Here is a 22,881-nt window from a genome sequence, read left to right as displayed (position 1 = left end):
CCACAACCAAAAGATTAAAGCTACTATCACCAATATTCGCACAATCAGCATCATGTTTCCTGAATAGGACACATCTTCTGTAGTATTCCTGTTAAAAAATGTATAACCTGGGTGGCTCAGGTCATGGTCCCTGTCCTGAGTCCCACGTCCTGAGTTCCACATCAGGCTCCTTGCTCTGTAGGGAGCCTGCTTCTCTCTGTCCCTCTGCCTGCCACTCCCCCTGCTTGTGTGCTGTGTCAAATAAACAAAATTTAAAAAAACAAAAAAAACAAAAAAAAAACAGCATAACCTGAATCTAATCATAAAGATTTACCAGCCAAACCCAAAGTGAGTAACAGTATACAAACTATCTGGTTGATACTCCCCCAAAATGTCAAGGTCAATAAAGACAAAAAAAGGGGGGGGGCTGAGAAACAGTTATTAAAGGACATTTTTTTAAAAGCTAAGTAAATACCTAGGATAGTCTTTAATTTGATTCGACCATTCCTGGGACAATTGGCTAAATTTAAAAATGCACTAAAGATTTGGTAACTACTGATTTTCTAAATTACGCTTTATGAAAGAGAACATCCTTGTTCTTGGGAAATGCATACTGAAGAACTTAAGAATAAAGTGACACAATTCTCCAATTTATCCTTAAAAACTCCAGGTAAAATCATGAGTGTATGTATGCCAAGCAAATTTAGCAAAATATAAATAACTGATGAACTTGAGTAAAGGCTATTTGAGAATTCCTTGTACTACTCTTGCAACTCTTCTATGTATCAACAAGTCATGGCAGCACCCATGACTGGCAACAACCAGAATAATTTAAGCATCAAAAAGAATAACTAAATATTAAACCAACTATAACTGATTATAAAGCATTCAAAAACCCATTCTGATACTCAAAAGAGAGTAAAAGAATGAGAAAGAGGGAAAACTCATTCACAGCACTGGTGGGGAATATCATACTGATTCCTTATTCTAAAAGCTGAAAAAAAAAATAAAAGCTGAAAAAATTTTTAAATATAAATAAATAAATAAATGCTGAAACACTTATTCTGCCTTTATAGGAAGAGGTATACTTCTTCCTATAAAAACGAAAACAAATTCTCTGCAGATGAATGCCTGCTAATAACCATGGAAGGAATGACAGAAAAACATTATTTTGCAATCCAAAGAGATCTTTGAAACTGCCCTAATCATCAGTGGGTGCACAGGGGAATTAAGATATCAGCAAAGTGCCAAATATCTCAGATTACTTGGCAACTGCAAAGTAAAATATTTCACTCAGATTTCAATGAAGAGATCTGATGGTTTCTACTTTAATCACAGAATCAAATTCAGCATCACTAATAGATACAACTACCATCATGTTCCACATTACATGCTGCAAAATGAAATACATAACATTACTCGTGAAGTATCATTATCAAAGAATGTTTAACCTCAGTCTAATCAAGCCTTGTGACCGAGTTTCTACTTTATAGGAGATATAAGAGATAGAGAAACAAGAGATAAAAGAAGTGTTCAGACATATTTGGACAGGGTCATTCGATGAGACCACCTGTCCTGTCTGTTCAAAAAGTCAGCGTCATTGAGAAAAAAAGAAATTAAGGAACTGTTCTACATTTAAAAGGACTACAGAGACAAAAGCAGAGCATCAACCTTGATTGGACTGTTGTTCTAAAAAAAAAAAAAAAAAAAACCCCACAGAAGACCACAGAAGACATTTTTAAAACAACTGAGGTGATGAGAATATGGTCTAAGTATTAGACAATATTGGAAAATAGCCATTACTTTTCTTGGGTGAGAAAATGGGACTGATTAGGTAGAAATATGCCATTATTTTTAGATGATCCATTAGGGTCTACCTACTTAACCATCCCTCAGAGTTCAATCCCTTCATCAAAAAGGTCTATAATTTTTAATCTAAAGGTTAATTTTATTCATCAGAGCCTATACAAGGAAAAGAGAAGTTTAATTCAAAACTACTAAGAATTAGGCTCTCTCAATCCCCAGGGAAGAGAGGTGCTCTGCTGTTCAAGGACTCCAAGTCACTGATTAGCCCTGACATCAAGTCACACTACTACTGTGCTGACAGGACTTTCCCCAGTGTTTTCCCTTCCCTTTCCCCTCACCCTGAAACTGCCCTCAACTGTGACTGGGGATTTTCACCTGCAATAAGAGGATGATGTGTAGACAAGTCAAGAGAGGTACATTATTAAAACTTGCTTTTGCTAATATAGGGAATTCATAATTTGCAATTATAAGCAGAACTGCCATGAAAATGCAGGGTTCCTAGCACATATCTCAAGGGTTGAGGCGAACTAACACTTACTGGACACCTGATATACACGATCTTATTTACTCCTCCCAATAGCAGAGTTGTGGGACAAGCAGTTGAATATGATCATTACAAACAAAGACCCTGGATCCAGACTTCGGGGATAGGATCCCCAGCTCCACCGGCTCAATTACATCAGGGCAATTCCTTAAGCTATTTTGTGCCTCAGTTTTCTTATCTATAAAAGCCATGCACCAACCTCAAACTTGCTGTGGGGACTGAATGAGCCAATATGCGTAGAAGTCTTAGAATAATAATGTAAAGCTTCCAGTAAGGTAACTAATTGTCACACATATTATTTTTTACCCATTTCTAGATGAACTCAGGAGTTTAAGGTCAGGTGCCCATGGCTGTAACTAACCAATGGGAGAGGGGAAGCCTGAACACAAGTCTGTGTCAAATGCAGAGAGCCCACTCATTATATCTACTTCCCTTCCTTCCCAATTGTCAGGTTCTCTTCAAATAACTATAAAAGTGAAAGGTGTTTTTCCATGAGTATCCTTCTTGCAGAATCACAGGCAGCAAAAGACACAAAACTCTGAGCCATACTTTTCTGTGTGAAACAGTAGCTAGCTAGCCCCTATGAATGAACTCTAGGCCATAATGTTGTGAACTCCAGGAATAACTGGTACTCACACACACCTTGTCCATCTGGCTAAGGAGCTGAATTGAAACATTGTTTCTATGAGAAAATGAATAATCAGCTCCAATCAACTGACTTGGGAAACCAATCTATTAGTTCAAGACTTCCTGCTTTTTCCCTAGTGTTTGTTATTCCGGTTTGGTAGCTTTTCAGAAGGAAGGGCAAATTAATAGTAATGTAAACTAGCTCACACATAGCTTCAGTCTAAATTACCATGTTGAAGGAGTTCATTTAGAATCTGGTCATCACTGTGAATATAATGATCCCAAATTTAGTTCTCCTGTAGTACCTCTCAACATAAATGGCCAGTTGTCCTAAGGTCCCTTTTAACTCTAAAAGTTTATAAAACCAAATTGTTGTGGTCAGTAGAGAAAATGAGAAACAATGAAAATAAGTATATATCCTGGGCTCCAAGAGGTTACAGAGGAAAAGACAGAAGCAATAAATTTTAAAATGTCTAATTTGAGAACACTAGCATTAATAATTAATCCAATTATCCATAGCCCAACTAAAAGGCTATGCAATCATACAAAAAAATTTTTTAAATATTTGCTATGTATGGAGAAGACCAGGAGAACATACAAAACCACATTATTAATTACCAGAATTGGGTAACTAATTGGGTTAGCACCTAAAAGGGTTATAGGTACTTTTAGTGTCTTCTTTACACATTCCTGTTCATCACAAACATATATTCTTTTTGTAATAAGTAAAACAACAGAATTTACTAAGTATCCATGTAATTAATGAAGCTATTGCATAGCTATGAAATGCTCAGGGATGGAAAGTAGGGGACTGAGCAGTTACAAAGGGGGAGGGGGGAAATCGAGCAACTGGTTAACCACTTCCAGAAGATGTCAGCCCTAATGGGATTAATGCAAAAACAGGTAAGTGTTCCACCACTGGCTTGTAAGTAAAGTTAGAGGCACTTAAAGGATTCAGTTTAAAGGATACCTAAACTAAGCAATGCTATTCCCCTTCAAAAAGTACAGTTCTTTCAGTCCCTACCTGGTTTCTGAAAGGACTTCAAATGGCAATACCCCTTCAGCCCATCTGTTATGGGTGGAACTGTGTTCCCCAACAAGGCATTAAAGTCTGACCTCCCAATAGCTCAGGCTGTGACCTAATTTAGAGAGTCTTTATAGAAGTAATCAAGTTAAAATGAGGTTATTAAGGTAAGCTCTAATCCAGTTTGACTGGTGTCCTTTCAAAAGGGGGAAATTTGGACATAGACACACATAAAGGGAAAACAATTTGAAGAGACACAGTGAAGAGAACCATCTAAGGAACACCTGAAGCTGTCAGAAGCTAGGAGAGAGACCTGTAACAGATGCTTCTCTAGCACCTTCAGAGGGGGAATAACCCTGCTGACACCCTGATCCCACTTCTGGCCCCCAAAGCTATAAAACAATACATTTTCCTTGTTCTAAGCACTGTCTGTGGTCCTTGTCACAAAGCCCTACAACACTAATACCTCATCTTATAAATTCCATGCAGCTAGACACCCTCGTATCCACTGCCTTTTTAAAGAGCTAGCATGGAACAAATTTATTTGCAGGATACAGTGAAACTAACCTACAAGCATGACGATATGTAACTACTCATAATAATAATTCATATTATTATTTCATTTTAGTTTCCACTGAATTTTCTTATAAATGCCTTCTGTGAGAATGTTTGTAATATTTAACTATAATAATATACTCGCAGCTGAGACAAAACAATTCTGAATTAATCTAATCATTCTGAGTTACAAAGTTGATATACCATAACTGAGATGTCAAAAAAAAAAAAAAAAAAAGGCAATACTGCCAATTAAAAGGTAGAGACAGGGTAGCCCTGGTGACTCAGTGGTTTAGCGCCACCTTCAGCCCAGGGCCTGATCCTGGAGACCCGAGATTGAGTCCCATGTCAGGCTCCCTGCATGGAGCCTGCTTCTACCTCTGCCTGTGTCTCTGCCTCTCTCTCTCTCTCTCTCTGTGTCTCATGAATAGATAAATAAAATCTTTTAAAAAATAAAATAAAATAAAAGGCAGAGACATTTAACATAAACCACAATTTAAGATATATAGGTCATAAACACAAAGAAACCCACAAACAGAAGCAGAGACTCAAAGGAGAAAATCTTGAAAGCAGCAAGAGAAAAAGGAGTCCTCACTTACAATGGAATACCAATAGGATTAACTGCTGACTTCTCAGCAGAAACAATGGCAAGGAGAAGGCAATGGGATAACATTTAAAGTGCTCAAAGAAAAAAAAAAAACTATCAACCAGGAATATTAAACCTCGCAAACTATGAAATAAAAACTTTCTCACCATAGCGAGGGAGGGAGAAAACTTGACAATTTTTTGCTAGCAGCCACATCTTACAAGAAATACTAAAGGAGGTTATTCAGGCTGAAAGTAAGTGACCTAAAAGAATATTTCAATCCCACAGGAGGGAACGAAAAAGGACCTGTAATGGTAACTGTTTCACTACAAAGACCACTATAAACACATTGTTTTCTTCCTTTCCTCTTTTAACTGATTTAAAAAGCAATTATACAAAATAACATGTATATAAAGTATTGCTGGGACTATAATATATATACATAAATGTAATATACCTGTAATATATGTATCAATAACAACAAGAGAGCTGGGTAGAGCAAAGCTAGAATAGGCAATGGGCTTAGGAAAAAATGGTAAGATATGAATTATAACCACATATTGATGCGTTTCTAACATTAACAGATGTAATATGTGCAAAAATAATGCCACAAAAAAGGGAGAAAGAAAATAGGACCACCACGATGTAATTCCTCTATTCCAGTGACTTAGAGGATTCTGGATCAAGTCTCTAGATCTACCAGTTTACAGAAATGCACATGACAGAGGGATATTCTAAATACCACTAAAAGGATACAATCAGCAAAATGCAGAGTATGAGAAAAGCTATGGGACAATCGAATTTCTTCAACAGATAAACTTATTTATAAAAGAGATGAAAGATCCAAACTTAAGAGAACATCCAAATGCAATGTATGGATGCAGCTATGTAAAACCATTTGAGATAATCAGGCAGTTTCAACAACTGGATTGAGGGTATTAAGAAATTGGGAGATGGGGGGCTGGACAGTAAATTATACTGTGGTTGTATTGAGGAAGAGGGGAACTCCACACTTAAATTACTAGCAGTACGGTCTGGTGGCAAAAGCACTAGATGGAATTTGGAGAGATCCCAGACAGAATCCTTCCCAAACCACAGTCTGAAGTAAGCTAGTCATCCATACCCTCATTTGTGAAACAGAATACTATTACCTATTGGGCCAGTTCAGAGATTTACGGTTGCTGTTCAGAAAAAAGAGGTAATAATAAAGGGGTCTAAAAATGAAAATAATAATCTTGGTTAAAAAAATTATTTTAAAAAATGATCATGGTGAGGCCTCTTCACAGCAGGTATCTGCCATGAAAGTATACTCTGCATACTTTTACTAATGACTGACCCATAATAACCAGGTCTGTCACTTTAAGACAATATTTCTATGAAACCACTTCCTCTGGTCCCTTTTTTACTTTAGTTTTACATATAAGAAACTAAAAAAGCAGGCAGAGTGTCATTAGTTGAAAAGGACCAAAGGTTTTTAGACTTCTCTTTCTCTGTCACCACTTTCAGGGAGGAAAGGAGTGAGTGTTCTATTTATGATGTCTTCCACTCTAATCCTTTACCCACTGGATCAAAAGTACTTATTCTTAACTCACTGTAGCAAAAATGAGTACCGTAGGCTACTGATGTGATTATTAACCACATACACACGGCTTTTGTTAAACTATCAATCTTCACAGAAGGCTTTTGCCTAAACCAATAAAACAGAATCAATTTAACAAATCTGAGGACAAAAATTACTAAAGTATTAAACTACTTATGCATTTCTAATCCCCAAACTCTTGTTAGCTGTTTCATTCACTCATACATTCTAACCTCCTATCCAAAGCCCTTGTCCCACCCTCATCGCCCTTCCTATTACCTTTCGAATCCCATCAAGCTCCCCTCCACCACTCCCCAAAGCCCCGAGCTGGTCCAGGTTTCATTTGCTTCAAACACCAGCCTGTCTTCCATTCAAACAACAAATCTGAAGTCTGTATCACCACTTAGATTGCCACGTGTGAGTCCAGTCTTCCCAACCAACTGCAAGTCCTTTGAGGACAAAGACTGGTAAAGAGGTCAAGAGCTCTGCATCCTGGGTGTCTATGACACACCCCAACTTCATGACCATTCACAGATGCCAACTGCAGAAATGGGCCTGACTGCTCCACTGCTCTTATAGAGTGAATGCGACCCCCGATTAAGGCACCTGAAGTGCTAACCCCCAGGACCTGAGAATGTGACCTTATCTGAATAGAGGGTCTTTACAGAGGTCACCAAATTAGAGGTCATTAGAATGGGCCCTAATCCAATGGCTGGTGTCTTTATGTAAAGGGGAAGCCTGGGGCAGCCCAGGTGGCTCAGCAGTTCAGCACTGCCTTCAGCCCAGGGCCTGATTTTGTGGAGTCCTGGGTTCGAGAGTCCCACGTCAGGCTCCCTGCATGGAGCCTGCTTCTCCCTCTGCCTGTGTCTTTGCGCCTCTCTCTCGCTCTGTCTCTCCTGAACAAATAAATAATTTTTTAAAAAAAGAAAAGGGGAAGCCCGGACAAAGAAACAGACATGCGCAGAGGACAGTGATAGGAGAGACAGAGACACCAGGAACAGTGCCAAGTGAAGATGAACGCAGAGATTGGAGGGATGCGTCTACATACCAAAGACTACCAGCAAACACCAGAAGCTTCATGAAAGGCAAAGAGGACTTTCTTGACAGCCCTCCAAAAGAACCAACCCTGCTGACTCTTGATTTTAGACTTTGGCCTCCAGAACTGTGGGACAATACACTTTTGTTATTTTAAGCCACACAGGTTTTGGCGCTTTGTATGGGCAGCTCTAAGAAACTAATATAATTGAGGTTCAAGAAAATGAACATGTGCAACAGCACTGCATAACCAAACCTTTCTAATATGATGGACACTGAAAATAATGGAGAATAAAATGAGCACAGTTTTGACCTAGAAGGAAGCAACCAAATGACAAAGAAAAATAGCCATGATACATTAAGTAAAGAGAGCAAGCTACAAATCAACCCACAGATTTTGTTGGGGGGGGGGGGAGACACACATACACACATGTTTGTACATGCATAGGTAACATCTAACTACACAAACACACAGACTCTTAACAAGCAATTAACTTTTGGGAAGGACTGCTTCTCTCCTCTTTGCAGGAGATGAATTTTTTTTTTTTTTTTTTTTTTTTTACTTCACACAGTTTCTTACTTTTTAAAATAGTGAATGATACATTTTTTTAACGTTTTAGAAACATAGAATTAAACTATTGTTTCCAAGGTAATCAGATGTATATTATTTAACAATACACACAGTTAAACCTGATTTATTTAACTTTTAAATTACTTATTTTGATAGTTCAAAAGAATGCATTAGTTACTAAGCTACAAGGCATATTTACCACTCCATTTCTAACAGTGACCTCATCGTCATATTTCAGAGTCAGTATTAAATATAGTGTGTTTGCAAAAATAACAGAAGGGAAATAAGGCAACATTTACCAACCGCTCCATGTCTACCAGCATATAATCCTGGAGGTTTTACAAATGTTCTATCATTAAATTTCACTTCTCAACTGGTACCTACCCAGTCCAGCCTTTGCCCTGTTACAACCAAGCAACATTTAAAGAGAGCCTTGTTGGGCAGCCCCAGGGGCACAGCGGTTTAGCGCCGCCTGCAGCCCGGGGTTTGATCCTGGAGACCCGGGATCGAGTCCCATGTCAGGCTCCCTGCATGGAGCCCGCTTCTCCCTCTGCCTGTGTCTCTGCCTGTGTATGTGTGTGTGTGTGTGTGTGTGTGTCTATGAATAAATAAAATCTTAAATAAAGAGAGAGAAAGGGGGCCTGTTAACTTTGTTGTCAAACAAAAAACATACCTAAATATCCTTTCTTGAATAATCCATTCTAGGTTTATCATCTCTAAGTTTGCCTAAATCCAAACCCTTTTTTCACCTTTATGTATAAGATCTCAATTGGTGAGGTACCTAGCAACATTACCACAAAGTGGCCACTCAATAAGTGTTAGAAATCTATATCAAAGTTCCTTGGGAAGACTGAAAATTACAAATCACATTCAACTTCCCAAAGTCTAAGGTGATCTAAGTCATCACTAACAGAAAACGGCAAGAACATCACAACAAAGCCACATTGTCAGGGCTGAAATGGGCTAGTTGCAGAAGTGAGAGAGACAGGGGAGAATTAAAGCAAGCAGGCTGGCACAGCAGGGCCACAGGGTGCCCGGAGAGCCACTGACCTCAGCAAAGTTGGCCATGTGGTCTTCAAGGGACAAAAACAATAAAATTATAGAGAACAGGTGAGATTTTACTTGTTAATTTATTTTTTTAAATATTTTATTAATTTATTCATGAGAGACACACAGAGAGAGACAGAGACATAGGCAGAGGGAGAAGCAGGCTCCATGCAGGGAGCCCATGTGGGACCTGATCCTGGAACTCTGGGATCACGCCCTGAGCCAAAGGCAGACATTCAACTGCTGAGCCACCCAGGCATCCCTACTTGTTAGTTTAAAAGGGCAATCCAGTGGTCTTCAAACAAGACCACAATGTTGCCAATACCCAAATGTGGTTACTAGGATAAGGCTTGATATTCACTGGGGGGATTGGGTGGGGGGGTGGGGGGATGGGGATTTTTTTCATTCAACTTTTGCCTTTGAAAAGTTGACAAAGTCAAGGCATCTGCTTTACCCGGCATGGGAACATGTCAGATCTTTGCTGAAATGGATTCTCTGTAAAGGATATGCAAACCTCCTCAAATATTAAAAATGTGGTAAAAACAAATGAAACTAATTAGTAAGCTAAAGAAACTAGTTAAAAAAAAAAAAAAAGAGTGAACAGTCTTTTAAAGATACATATGCAAATAACGAAAACAAAAATAATAAATTTGCCTAGCAGAATCAAAGCACAGCATTTCTGGTTTTGTTTTTGATCAATTATATCTAGTTTTGAGCCTCTGACCTTTCAAAATTGTTCCATTTGTTCACCTTTTTTTTTTTTATTTGTTCACCTTTAAAGCAATAACCCTACCAACCATCAGTCTGAGAATATCATTAATGTTCTCCCCTAAGTCCATCAAATGATGAATGAGGAAATATTTCATTTCTATTCCTCACCTGTTCCCAGATGAACCAAAGCATCATTCAAGGCTGGAAGTTAGAAACCTTCTAAATATTATTTTTTATTTTGAAGAAATAAGAACACCCTTCTTCTCCACTATTTCAAAACATTTTCCTCATGCAAACTTCAAAGTACCAATTGCTACCCCCAAGGTACCACTGTAATCAGCCTGCATGTGAATATCTTCATAAAGTAAATTAAACACCAGGGAATCTTTCCAACATCAGCGAAAACAAAACAAAAACAAAACTGCAGAACATTCTAGAAAAAAAGATAGTAACTTCGGTTATAATGTTTCTGTCTACAGAATCTCCTATTACAAACATATTTACCATTCCAAAGAACAGAAGGCTTTTATTTTATTCTCTCCTTGTCCCTAGTACTTCCTTTACTGCTTACTTTATTTGTGCCAACATGGGCTCTTTATAAGATCCTAATTTAAAAGAATTACAGGGACGCCTGGGTGGCTCAGCGGTTGAGCATCTGCCTTTGGCTCAGGGTGTGATCCCGGGGTTCCCGGGATTGAGTCCCACTCCTACATCAGGCTTCCCACAGGGAGCCTGCTTCTCCCTCTGCCTACGTCTGCCTCTCTCTCTGGGTCTCTCATGAATAAATAAAATCTTCAAAAAAATAAAAATAAAAATAAAAGAATTACGTAAGTTCACTTGTCAATTATCCCTGAAAAACCCAGGTAGACCAAAACTGGAGAAATTAACAAAATTTACTCTCCATAATTTTAGACCTTTAAAAAAATGTTACTTGGGAAAAAAAAAAATGTTACTTGGGGACACCTGGGTGGCTCAGCAGTTTAGCACCTGCCTTTGGCTCAGGGTGTGATCCTGGGGTCCTGGGATCGAGTTCCACATTGGGCTCCCAGCGAGGAACCTGCTTCTCCCTCTGCCTATATCTCTGACTCACTCTCTGGGTCTTTCATGAATAAATAAATCTTTAAAATAAATAATTAATTTTAAAATGTTACTTGAAGGTAATTATAGAACGTTCACTGACATAAGGTAACTGCTCCATCCCAACACAATTTGGCAAACAACTGTATTATTTAATAGGAGAGCCAAACCCACTTGATAGCTTATGGGGAGGGGGGGACCACTCTATGAACTATTAAAAATATCTTTAAAGAAAAAAAAAAAAGAACCTAAAACTTTGCTTCATTAATCATCTGAGCCTCCTAACACTAGGATCCTCAAAAATATTCAAGCTTTAACATAACTACACTTTGGCAAAGCCAATTTGTAAGCCCCGTTGTAACTCCGTGTATATGGCACCTTAATGTGCCTTCCATCCTTTCCTTAGGAGAACAAGGAGTCCTATCAATAATGGTCATATGATTTTAGGTTCTATTTATAGCACAAAGGACTTCTACATGAATCATCTCACATGCATCCTCTCACGTGACCTAATGGGAATTATATTCCACTTTACAGTTGAAATCCAAGTACAAATAATTAATGAAGTGGGACTCAAAGCTACACACACACACACACACACACACACAAAGCCTGGAAGTTAGGGACTTCCCAAACTCTTGTTTAAAAAGGAAGGAAAAATAATTTTGTCCCAACCATGAAAGCTCTAACATACTGGCTTGTAGATACTGTTACAGATTTGGGAGTCAAGAAACCTAGACCTCATCCCCAGTGGATGTGGGGATGACCTGAAGCCTATTTCTCTATCTGTGAAAAAGGGGTATTACTTGAGCTTTCCTAGCCCTTAATGGATCTTCAAGACACCAGTTATGGGAAAAAGGACTAGGCAACTTTGAAATGATTTTGAAGTATCTCAAAAATCAATCTACACAATTGGTTTTCTTATGTATAACAACAGTATTGTGTTAGTATATATGCTTTTTGTTTTAGGCAGGTTTCTTTTTTTTTTTTTTTTTTTTTTAAAACACTCTTTTTCTTTTTTTTTTTTTTTTTTAATTTATTTATTATTTATGATAGTCACACACACAGAGAGAGAGGCAGAGACACAGGCAGAGGGAGAAGCAGGCTCCATGCACCGGGAGCCCGACGTGGGATTCGATCCCGGGTCTCCAGGATCGCGCCCTGGGCCAAAGGCAGGCGCCAAACCGCTGCGCCACCCAGGGATCCCTTTAGGCAGGTTTCTTGTTTAACAGTACTTTGGTTTTTATCCTATTTGGTAGTCCCTTCATTAGAATACAGATTAATGAATCTAAATGGATTAAGTGTATGTAATAAAGCTTATTCCACTTTATTTTGGTTTTCTGTTGATCATTTTTTTTTCCTCCAAATTTTGCATCTTGCTTTTCCATTTTCCTACCCTGAAAGTCTGAGTGATAGCTGGTTTGTGGTTGCGTATATATCCTTCATTTTTAACAGGTATATATAACTTTAACATTTCTAATATGGGGGCTTTTGGGGGACCAAACCTTTATCAAGTTTTCACTACCCAATGAACAGCCTTCTCTCTACCCCATCTTGTTACTGTCATCTTAACACACACACACACACAAGCAACTTTAATCAATCAATGTAATTAGATTTACTGGCATTCTTCTTTTTAAGATTTTATTTATTTATTCATGAGAGACCCAGAAAGAGAGAGGCAGAGACACAGGCAGAGGGAGAAGCAGGCTCCATGCAGGGAGCCCGACATGGGACTCGATCCAGGGTCTCCAGGATCACACCCTGGGCCAAAGGCAGGCGCTAAACCGCTGAGCGACCCGGGCGTCCCTTTACTGGCATTTTTTTTTTTACCAATTCCACTATTTGATTATCCCCACAACTTTCCTCTGAATTTACATTCGCCCAGGCTAAATACATATATTAATGATATCTTAATGAGAGTCGATAGTTGGCACACTCTCTTGGTACTTCTGTCCCTTCCTCCCCTCCAGCCTTACTTCTCCCAGGACTCCTTCCATGCCAAACTAGCTACAGATTGTAAAAGTAGCACTTTATCCCATGACTCTAGACCTTTGCTCGCATCTAGAATCCCACCCTTTCTTGTCTACATGATAAATGACTTCATTTCACAAAGTTCAAACCTCTTCTGTGAAGCTTTTTCCCTGAAGTCCTCTTCTCTCTCAGAGAAAGAGAACCACTTCCTCTTTAACATGTATCAATACTTATAGAAAAACCATCTCCTTGAGCTCAGTTGTTCTGTATGCCTACTGTCCTTCCAAACCTTTTCCTCATCAGGGCACACCTAGACAGTAACTGTAGAGTCCACAAAACTATACAGGGAAGACTGCTCTCACCTGGATGTGACTTGGTCAAATCCAAATACCTCCTGGCTGCCTAGAGGCCACAAGGATTACTTTCTCAGCACAACTAGAACCCATTCAGAACAAAATAAATGGGAAGCTCTGTAACACCAGGGCTTATAATTGTCATCTCTGTGTTCTCAGTACCCTCAAACACTCTGATATAATGCAGTTCTCCGTTAATACTTCCTAAAAGTACTTACTGGAAAAAAAGCACTCTGTACCAAAAAAAAAAAAACAATCAAAAAAAGCATGTCACTAATAGTTTATAAAAAATCCTCCCCATCCTGCCATGAAAAACACTATCAGACAGAAGACTTATTAGGTCACTAAAACACTAAAATAAAATCAAAGGCAACAGTACCAGAACTCAGCTAAAAGATACTGTAATTTAAAGCAGTATTCACAAGTAGGAAATGCATGGATGACTCCTGCACCTATGAAGCATTTCAATAAGAACATCTGTCAGCTATCACTGAAATAAACATCCACTTCTTGTTTTAAGTTGGAAATAAAATTTTTACTGGCATTCAGCCTTAGACATGTGGATTCCTCCAGATGGGGAGTCTAGGCAAGCTTATACACTCTGTAGGCACTACACGATTTTTAGAAAAAGCGAATTGTCTTTCTTACAAAGAAGCAACAGGAAAGCATAAGCCAGTGAACACAGAGGACTATGAAAAGCTGCAGTACCTCACATGCTATGTACCATATTAAATATCTTGTGTTTGACACTGTCACAAAATTCTTCTTAACTGAGTACTTTTGTGAAAGCAAAGATAATACTTTTTCTTCCAAAACAAATTGGGTCTATAAACTGTCTCCCTCACCTCATTCTAATACAAATTCCAAGAATAAGATTTTAAATGATCAAACTTTAGTTTTAGGTATTTTCAACAACACTGTGTCTCTGGTTGGGAGTTTTCAACCCAGCAACCCACAAGTTACTGTTCAAAATATCTAGCACTGGGGATCCCTGGGTGGCTCAGCGGTTTAGTGCCTGCCTTCAGCTCAGGGTATGACCCAGTCCCAGGATCGACTCCTGCATGGAGCCAGCTTCTCCAGCTCTGCCTGTGTCTCTGCCCCTCTCTCTCTCTCTCTCTCTCTCTCTCTCGCTCTCGCTCTCGCTCTCTCGCTGTCACTCATGAATAACTAAATCTTTTTTTAAATATCTAGCATTTACGCTTTTCTTACAACACCTTACAACACTACAGATATCTAAATAACACTCTTCCAGCCTATCAGACAAGGAGAGAATAGGTTTTAGACAAGATCTAAAAGTAGACTGAGTAACTGCATGGTAGGCCAACAAGAGATGTTATTCTAGGAAAGGACTGAGGCAGGAACAATAGGAAAATACAAAAGGAAATAAGGCCTGAAGCTGACTTTAATACAGTTCGTCCAATGATGACAAAAAGTTGAGGTATTTTTTTTCTAGTACAAAAAATAAGGCAAGATTTTTCTTTTAAAAGTAATATTCCCAACTTATCTAAACTTCTAAAACATGTTTGAGGGTGTCCCAAATTAGACTTTTATTTCCAAACAAAAGGAGTAAAATCTTTCTACAACCTAAAAGAGAAAGACAAATGCTCCATTCTTGGTTTATATCTAATCCACTTCAAAATAAATCTGTGCTTCCAGAGGCATATACTACTAATGGGCTGTTTCTTGTAATGAAAATGAACTGCAATATTTGCATTTCATAAAATAAATTTCAGTTTTACTTACTAATATTTGTTGAGCTAACATTAATTAGTAGTGCCAAAGAGTTCTTTCCACACTGAGGGGAGCAAATCAGTGTAGAGGAGTAATAAAGAACCACCACCACGGTTATAGAGTGATTACTATGAACCAGGTATCATTTTACACCCATTTTACAGATGAGGAAACCATGGCACAGAAATTAAATTGTCCAAGGTCACACTCACACCTAAGGAAACAAATACAGAATCTCAAAAAAGGGCACCAATTCAAAATTATTTTAGATGGTATTAGAAAAGAAAAAATTTTCAAATATAAGTAGTTACATAGATTAGCCTATTAATAAATAAAATGGCAGTATCACTAACCTCCACTAAATGCTTTTACAGGAAGAAATATATTTTTACTTCTGACTGTAATTGTCCATGAACAAAACTGTGAAATAGGCATAACTCATATTTATATATAATTCCACACTCTTTATATTACCTAAAACATGAATGGATGCAACCTACTAAATGGGGAAAATATCTGCAAATCATTATCTGGTAAAGGACTAATATCCAAGATACAAAGAACTCATTCATACAGCTCACTACCAAAAAAAAAAAAAAATCTGATTTTGTAAATGGGCGAAAGATCTGAACAAGCATTTTTCCAAAGACACACAGCCAATAGATATATGAAAAGATGCTCATCATTAATCTTCAAAGAAATGCAAATCAAAACCACAATAAGGTACAACCTCATACCTGTTAGAATGTATTAGCAAAAATATAAGAAATAAGTATTGGTGAGGATATGGAAAGGGAACCTTTGTGCAATATTGGTGGAAATGTAAATTGGTACCACTATGGTAAACAGTATGAAGTTTTATCAAAAAAATTAAACCTAGAACTACTATATGATCCTACAATTCCACTTCTGGGTGTTTACCTGAAGACAATGAAAACACTAACTCAAAAAGATATACGCACCTCTGTGTTCACTGCAGCAGTGTTTACAATAGCCAAGACACAGAAGCGACCTAAGTATCAACCAATGGATGAATGGATAATAAAAAAAATTATGGTACGTACATAAAACAGAATATTACTCAGCCAGAAAAAAGAATGCAATCTTGCCATACACAACACCATGGATGGACCTAGAGGGTATTATGTTATGTGAAGTAAATCAGACAGAGAAAGACAAATACTGTATGATCTCTCATACATGGACTCTTAAAAAAACAAAAACAAAAAACATCAAACTCATAGATACAGAGAACAGATTGGCAGCTGTAGGGCTACAGGTGGGGGCGGAGGGGTGGTCAAAAAGGAAGAAGAAAAAAATTAATAGATAAAACATGATTAGAGCTTCCAAAATAATGATGACATCAATAATAACTGATACACTCTTAGGAATCAAAGTATTCAGTTTTAGATCTTGAAGGAAACAAACACACAAGAAATATTTATTAAACTGTCTAATCTAATCCCTTTATTTCACAGATGAGAAAAATCAACTAAGAAAATTTTAAGACATTTTCCCATATATATACAGAGCTAAATGTCAAAATGCGAATTTATCTTCTGGTCCAACTGTTCTTTTTAATGTATCATGCTGTAAGATACATAGTAAAATATTCAATATTGGGATGCCTGGGTGGCTCAGTGGTTTAGCGCTTGCCTTCGCTTGCCCAGGGCATAAGCCTGGAGTCCCGGGATTGAGTCCCATATCGGGCTCCCTGCATGGAGCCTGCTTCTCCCTCTGCTTGTGTCCCTGGCGCACTCTCTCTCTCTCTCTGTCTCTCATGAATACATAAAAATAAAATCTTAAAAAAAAAAAATTAAAAATTAAGTTTCTGGAATTAAGTTACTAACAAAATCTAAATTAGATTTTTGGTTAGACTAAATCTGGAAAAATGAAGGTTTCTGGAAAAAAATTAATGCTACTAAGTAAACAAGTGCTTAAATCAGCTTTTCTGAGACAGTAAAAGTTTCAGAACTAGAATAAAAATGATTTCAAAGGCAGGAAGAAAGAAACTTGCAAGTAACAAAATGGAGGTTTTCCATCTTTGGGGGCCTAGTCAAAAGCCTGGAATCAAATAAGACAACAAGACATGTTATGAATAAGTCTGACTGAACTAGCCACATGGATCATGGTAGGGTAAATAATTAACCTGCTCTGAGATCTATTATAAAAAGATTAGTCAGAAATAGAAGGTAAGCAAAACCACATGATACAAAATAAAACCAGTCTTTATAGACATTCCACACATTTGCATATGATACTTAAAACTATACTTTTCAAGCATATTAAAAGTTTCAAATCCCAATGGTCTTACCTTTGTGAAAACTAATAAGTGCCTAAGATTAGAATAAACCCATTATCTTTTACAAAATTCCATTTCTACTAACTATATGACTTTATCGTCTAATGATCAATAAAATAACCTGTCAACAACCTAGTAGCCTATCACTATACCTCTCTCTGAGTTAACAATCTTGCCTTATTATCATTTTAATCATTTAACTACCCATGCTTATCCTACAATTGTACAAATTTAAAAACTAGCAAGATAATCATTCATAGGGAAAACTGAAACATAAAATTTTATCTAGGGTATAAGCTCAATTAAGTTTTTTTAAAAAGACAAAATGTGCTCCAGGAGGTATTTTCTTTTTTGCTTAAGAGTTTTCAAATGCTTTTTACAGAATATTTTCCAAATTGCCTATGAAAATGTATCATTTTTAATAACCAAAATGTATTTCAGCCAAAATCAGATTAGCAGGCTTAAATAAAACTTTTATAACACTTACTTTAAATGTTCTCTCCACTAAGCCTCCTCAAACACATGCTCAAACATTCCTTATCAGTATTTAACCATTTACATTAAAAAAAATACTCCTTTTTGAACTTTTCCTGCCTAAAATTAACATTTATGGTAAAAACAGCAAAAATTAGTAGAACAGTAACAACTCACTTTGAATGTTCCTATCAAAGCAGCACAATTTTATTAATAAAATAGTAATAAAAACTTAACTATTTTACTAATAAAAGAATTACATCCATCCTATTTCCTGAGAAGGAACAAAGCATTTTATTATTAAATACAATATTCAGGCTGCATGAAAGGAGACCAGAGTGCACACACACCCATATCCACACCCACCACCCACCCCTGGGAGCAATCAACAGGGCACAGGCTTTGAGGGTTCTTCCTCTCTTTCCTTTTTTTCTGGAGTGATGATAAATTACACTGACATTACACACATGTTAACTCTCACTGAGTGACCCCAATGAGACTCAAAACTAAAGATAAACAGCCAGCTTCACCTGTGACTTTCCTCCAGTAAGTAGTTTAAGAGCTACTATGTATAGGGTGCTGTGTGTTAGATATAGGCTTTTAAGAAGTAAATCTGCCAGACCCACGGAGAGCTGACTTGTGGCCTTGACCTCTCCATGTTCTAATGGCTCTACTTCCCCTGCTGTGACTGGGAGTAGGCAAGCAGCCAGACCAGGGCCACCCCAGGATCTACCACTCCTAGTAGAACAATTTCTCCTTTATCCAATCCCCTTTCTCAACAATCTCTTCCCAGCCATGACTTCTACAACCCAAACAGGAAGGGATGTAATGGTGCCAGTTGGCATTAACAATCATTAGGCAGCCCCTACCACTGTGCTAAGAGCACCTGCTTCCAAGTAACAGCCATGACCCACATTATAACTTTCTAGTTAGGCCACCCAAACTGCTCTCCAATTCCCACGGCAATTTCCAAACCTAGGCCCCTCTGTATGTATCCAGCCACTTTTCCCATCATTTCACAATTATTAAGTACACTATTTAATATTAGGTAACTACTATGTGATATCTGAAGCTACCTCAAAGGCAAAACAGATACCGTGTGATACTGAAAATATATTATTTCATGGACAAATAAGGAGACATTTCTAGAGGTTTCTTTGCAAACTTAATCCCTATAAATCTAAACAGAATCATTCAGGTCAGGCTATAACACTAACTTAAGAAAAACAGATTTTCACATGTTAGCAGAACAATAGTGACCTAGAATAAGATGTTCCTGAAAAGATTTGTTTTTAACAGTTACTTAATCCAATGAAGGTATTGCCAATTTGCCCAGATACCTTATGTTGACAAATGAAAAAGTTAAGTAAACTTCACTATTTCCTAGAATAAAACTCCAATTCATCATTAAATATTTTCACAGATGCTGATTCTCTGAGAAGCAGAATCATTCTCTTTAGGACCAGCCCCTCCTCCCTGCCACTCCCAGCCTCATCCATGCTGAACAGGCTTCCGCAGACACGGGTAGGCGAAATAAAGGGCTCTGGGAAATTGTTCTAGCATTTGCAGAAGTTAGTGATCCACCAAACTGCAGAAATAAGCACTAGTCCTTCCCTTTAAGGCCTTCACAGTCTAATAAGAGAAAAATTTACAACACAGCAAGTATGATAAATGCTACTGAGATTACAAAAACTGTGTGAAATCATATGCGGGGGATGGAGGGTAGAGATGGACAGGGGTAGGATTATTCAGGTAAGGCTACCAGCTTAAGAGACAGGTAGGCACTCACCAGACAAGAAGCGAAGGAGGAGTGTTCAAGCCTACCAAAATAGCATCTACAAAGGCATAAAGGTAAATACCTTTACTTTTCTTGACTGTCAATTTTGTAACTCTTAGGATGGGATGCAGTCTTTTTTTTTTAATTTTTTTAAATTTTTTTTTTTTTTTTTTTATGATAGTCACACAGAGAGAGAAAGAGAGAGGCAGAGACACAGGCAGAGGGAGAAGCAGGCTCCATGCACCGGGAGCCCAACGTGGGATTCGATCCCGGGTCTCCAGGATCGCGCCCTGGGCCAAAGGCAGGCGCTAAACCGCTGCGCCACCCAGGTCCCTGCAGTCTTCTTTAAAGAATAAGATTACAGATTACTTTGAAATACACAGCATTATTTTGGGAGCGCATCAGAATTTATTCAAATACGAATATAGATACATCCGATTCTAACACTGGTTTTGGAACAATCTTATTGGACCAGGCACTGATGTTTCCTTACTCACCAACAATATACACACACCACATGCAATTAATGCACTTCAGTGGAAGCCCTAGAAAGAGCTTTGAAGTCTGACATTCTTCAGGTTAGAATCCCTTACTCAGCGTTTGACTTGGCAAATCTCTTCCTCGTTCTCCTAATCTAATTAGAGCATTTATATTTATTAATATGTTTACCTGAATACTGTTTGTGTCCCTCAACGAGATCATCAACACCATGAAAGCAGGGACCGCCTTGATCACTATTATTTCCCCAGCATCAGCCAGTCTCTTGCCCTTAGCAAGGGCTAAGTATGCACCTTATATACTTGAATGAATGAACGGTCAGTAAAGTGTAAAACACATCACTCCTGAAGCAATAGACTTTGACAATGAACTATGACCAGACAATCTGTATAGCTCAGCAATCTGGAAACATTATCACTTTCAAAGAATTAATTATCACATTCCTTCTGAAACAGACTAAGATAGTAATTGGCATATCTAAAAATAATTCATCCAAATGATCCCAGGGAATCGTTTATTAATATAGTCCTTTAATATCAATGCTTTCCTAAAACGTACATTGCAAGAAAGAACAAACATCCTTTTGGGGAAATGGATTCTTCAGTGACTCACTCCTGAACGTGATTTTCTTTAAGACTGTAGATTTTAATCCCACCTGACTTCAGCCATTTTTTTGTACTGTTCCTCAGAGTGCAGTATAGAATCTGCTTCTAAAGCATCCTTCCTTCCACTCTGATTCACCACTCCTTAAAGAAAGGCACATAAAACGTACCACCCTACCCTCAAATCGAATAGGGCTTGGGGAATCTCCTTAGGCAACGGAGCGCACAAAAAGGGGCAGAAGAGCAGAAGGAAAGGTTTCAGACATTCTAATAACAATCTGTAGGCCCATACTGCAAAGAATAACTTTTCTCTGTGAGGGCTCAGAATTAGGATCCCTAGACGTAAGCACCTAAGGAGCTAATGAAACGAATGTGCCCCATCGTGCGGAGAAACTGTGGCCCTCCTGGGCGCCCACCCCACGCCACCCCACGCCACCCCACCCCCAATCACGAAAACACCAAGACTAAACGCACTCACGTTCGGCTTTAATTAATTCGGGACTTTGCAACAGGCATTAGCACTTCTCCCCGAAAGTGTATTTAAAAGCCCCAACGAAACCAAACAGCCACGCTTGCAGTCAGTCCCCGTAGAGGAGCCCTTCCAGCTACACGCAGATGCGCCTGGCGGATTAAAGTAAACAATCGACCGGGGAAGCTTAAGCTGTTTCCAAGATTAACGTGGATTTGCAAAGACAAGACCGCCACCTGGACACGCGGGAGGAAAGCGGAGAGCTCGCCGCTCCGGGAGCGTAAGGAAATGGGGAAAAAATTCAACAGCACTTATTTAAAGTTTCCACCTTCACACACACCCCCTTCCCCCAGGCAGCGGGCGGGAGCCTCGGCCTCGCAGAGGCGCGCGGAGGAAATCTGCACTTGACTTCCGTCCTCTCCCGGCAGGAATGAGACCCTGCCTTCCCGCCCGGACCCCCGCCGCCCCCGGCCCCGGCCCCGGCCCCGCCGCCCCCCCGCTCCGCGCACCGGGAGGCGCTGCTCGGCGTCCCCCCCTCCGAGCCCAGCCCGGGCCCGCGCCGCCCGCCGCCCGCCGCCCGCCAGCCCACAGCTCGGGGTGCGCCTCGCGGCTCCGGCCCGGCGCGGGGGAGGGGGAGACTCGGGCAGCGGAGGCCGGGGGCGCCGACCGCCGCCTCCCCGCTCCCCGGGAACAGCCGAGCCCCCGCGCCCGCCGCCGTCCAACCGCCCCCGCCCGGGCCCGAGCCGCCGGCCCCGCGCTAGGCCCCGCGGGCCGCCCGGGCGAGGGGCGAGGGGCGAGGGGCGAGGGGCGGGGACGAGGGCCGCGTCCCGGCCGCCCGCGCTGCCCTCCCGCCGCACCTACCATGGTACAGATGGAGGCGAATTTGGAGACTGTCATTAGGATTTCCATCCGCCCAACGCCATCTTCCACCCAATCACGGCGGCGGCGGCGGCGGCGGGCGGGGGAGGAGAGGAGCCGGGCCGCCCGCTCGCACCGCAGCCCGCGGGCGGACCCCGAGCCGCCGCGGACCCACGCACCGAGCCTGCTCTGCCGCCGCTGCCCTCGTCGCCGCCGGCGCTCCGGCACTCCCCGCCTCGGGCCCCAGTCCCCGCCTGCCGCCCGCTCGCCCGCCCGCCCCCGGCTCCTCCCCGGCGCAGGGCGCAGCCGCTGCCTCGGGGCCCGCGCCTGCCCGCGAAGCCGCCCGCCACGACACCCCGCCCTGCGCGCGGCGAGCGGGCTCCGCCGAGGCCCTAAAGCCCGGCCTGCCCGGCAGCTGCGCGGCCCAGCGGCGCGCCCCGCCCACCCGCCGCGCGCCCCGCCCGCCCCGCCGACCGCCCGCGCGGCCCCGCCCACCCGCCGCGCGCCCCGCCCACTCCGCCGCGCACGACTCCGACCCCGGGGCGCGCGAGCTGGGGGACTCCGGCGCGGCCCCACCCCGCGCTCGGCCAGACCCCGCCTCCCGCCCGCGTCCCTCGCGGTCCTAGAGCCCGGGCCCGGGCAGAGCCCAGGCTGCTCGAGCGGCGCTGGGGCCCCCCGAGGGCAGCGGGGGCGGGTCGTCCA

At 40.6% G+C, this 22,881-nt stretch overlaps 1 protein-coding gene across 2 annotated transcripts in view; it reads right to left on the bottom strand.

Moving 5' to 3' along the window:
- Positions 1-22,352, bottom strand: part of USP12 (ubiquitin specific peptidase 12) — an 88,111-nt gene extending 65,759 nt beyond the window's left edge. The window contains exon 1 of one of the 2 annotated variants that reach the window (XM_077868299.1): positions 22,183-22,352. In XM_077868299.1, coding sequence (XP_077724425.1) covers positions 22,183-22,230 — 48 coding nt within the window. In that variant the 5' untranslated portion in view covers positions 22,231-22,352. Of the gene's footprint in view, positions 1-20,421; positions 20,479-22,182 lie in introns of those variants that run through there. The other variant, XM_077868300.1, reaches the window with a different exon arrangement.
- Positions 22,353-22,881: the final 529 nt, after the last annotated feature.

This window comes from Canis aureus, chromosome 24, assembly GCF_053574225.1.
Source record: "Canis aureus isolate CA01 chromosome 24, VMU_Caureus_v.1.0, whole genome shotgun sequence".
NCBI classification, from domain to species: Eukaryota; Metazoa; Chordata; class Mammalia; order Carnivora; family Canidae; genus Canis; species Canis aureus.
This window is presented reverse-complemented; position numbering and strand designations above follow the sequence as displayed.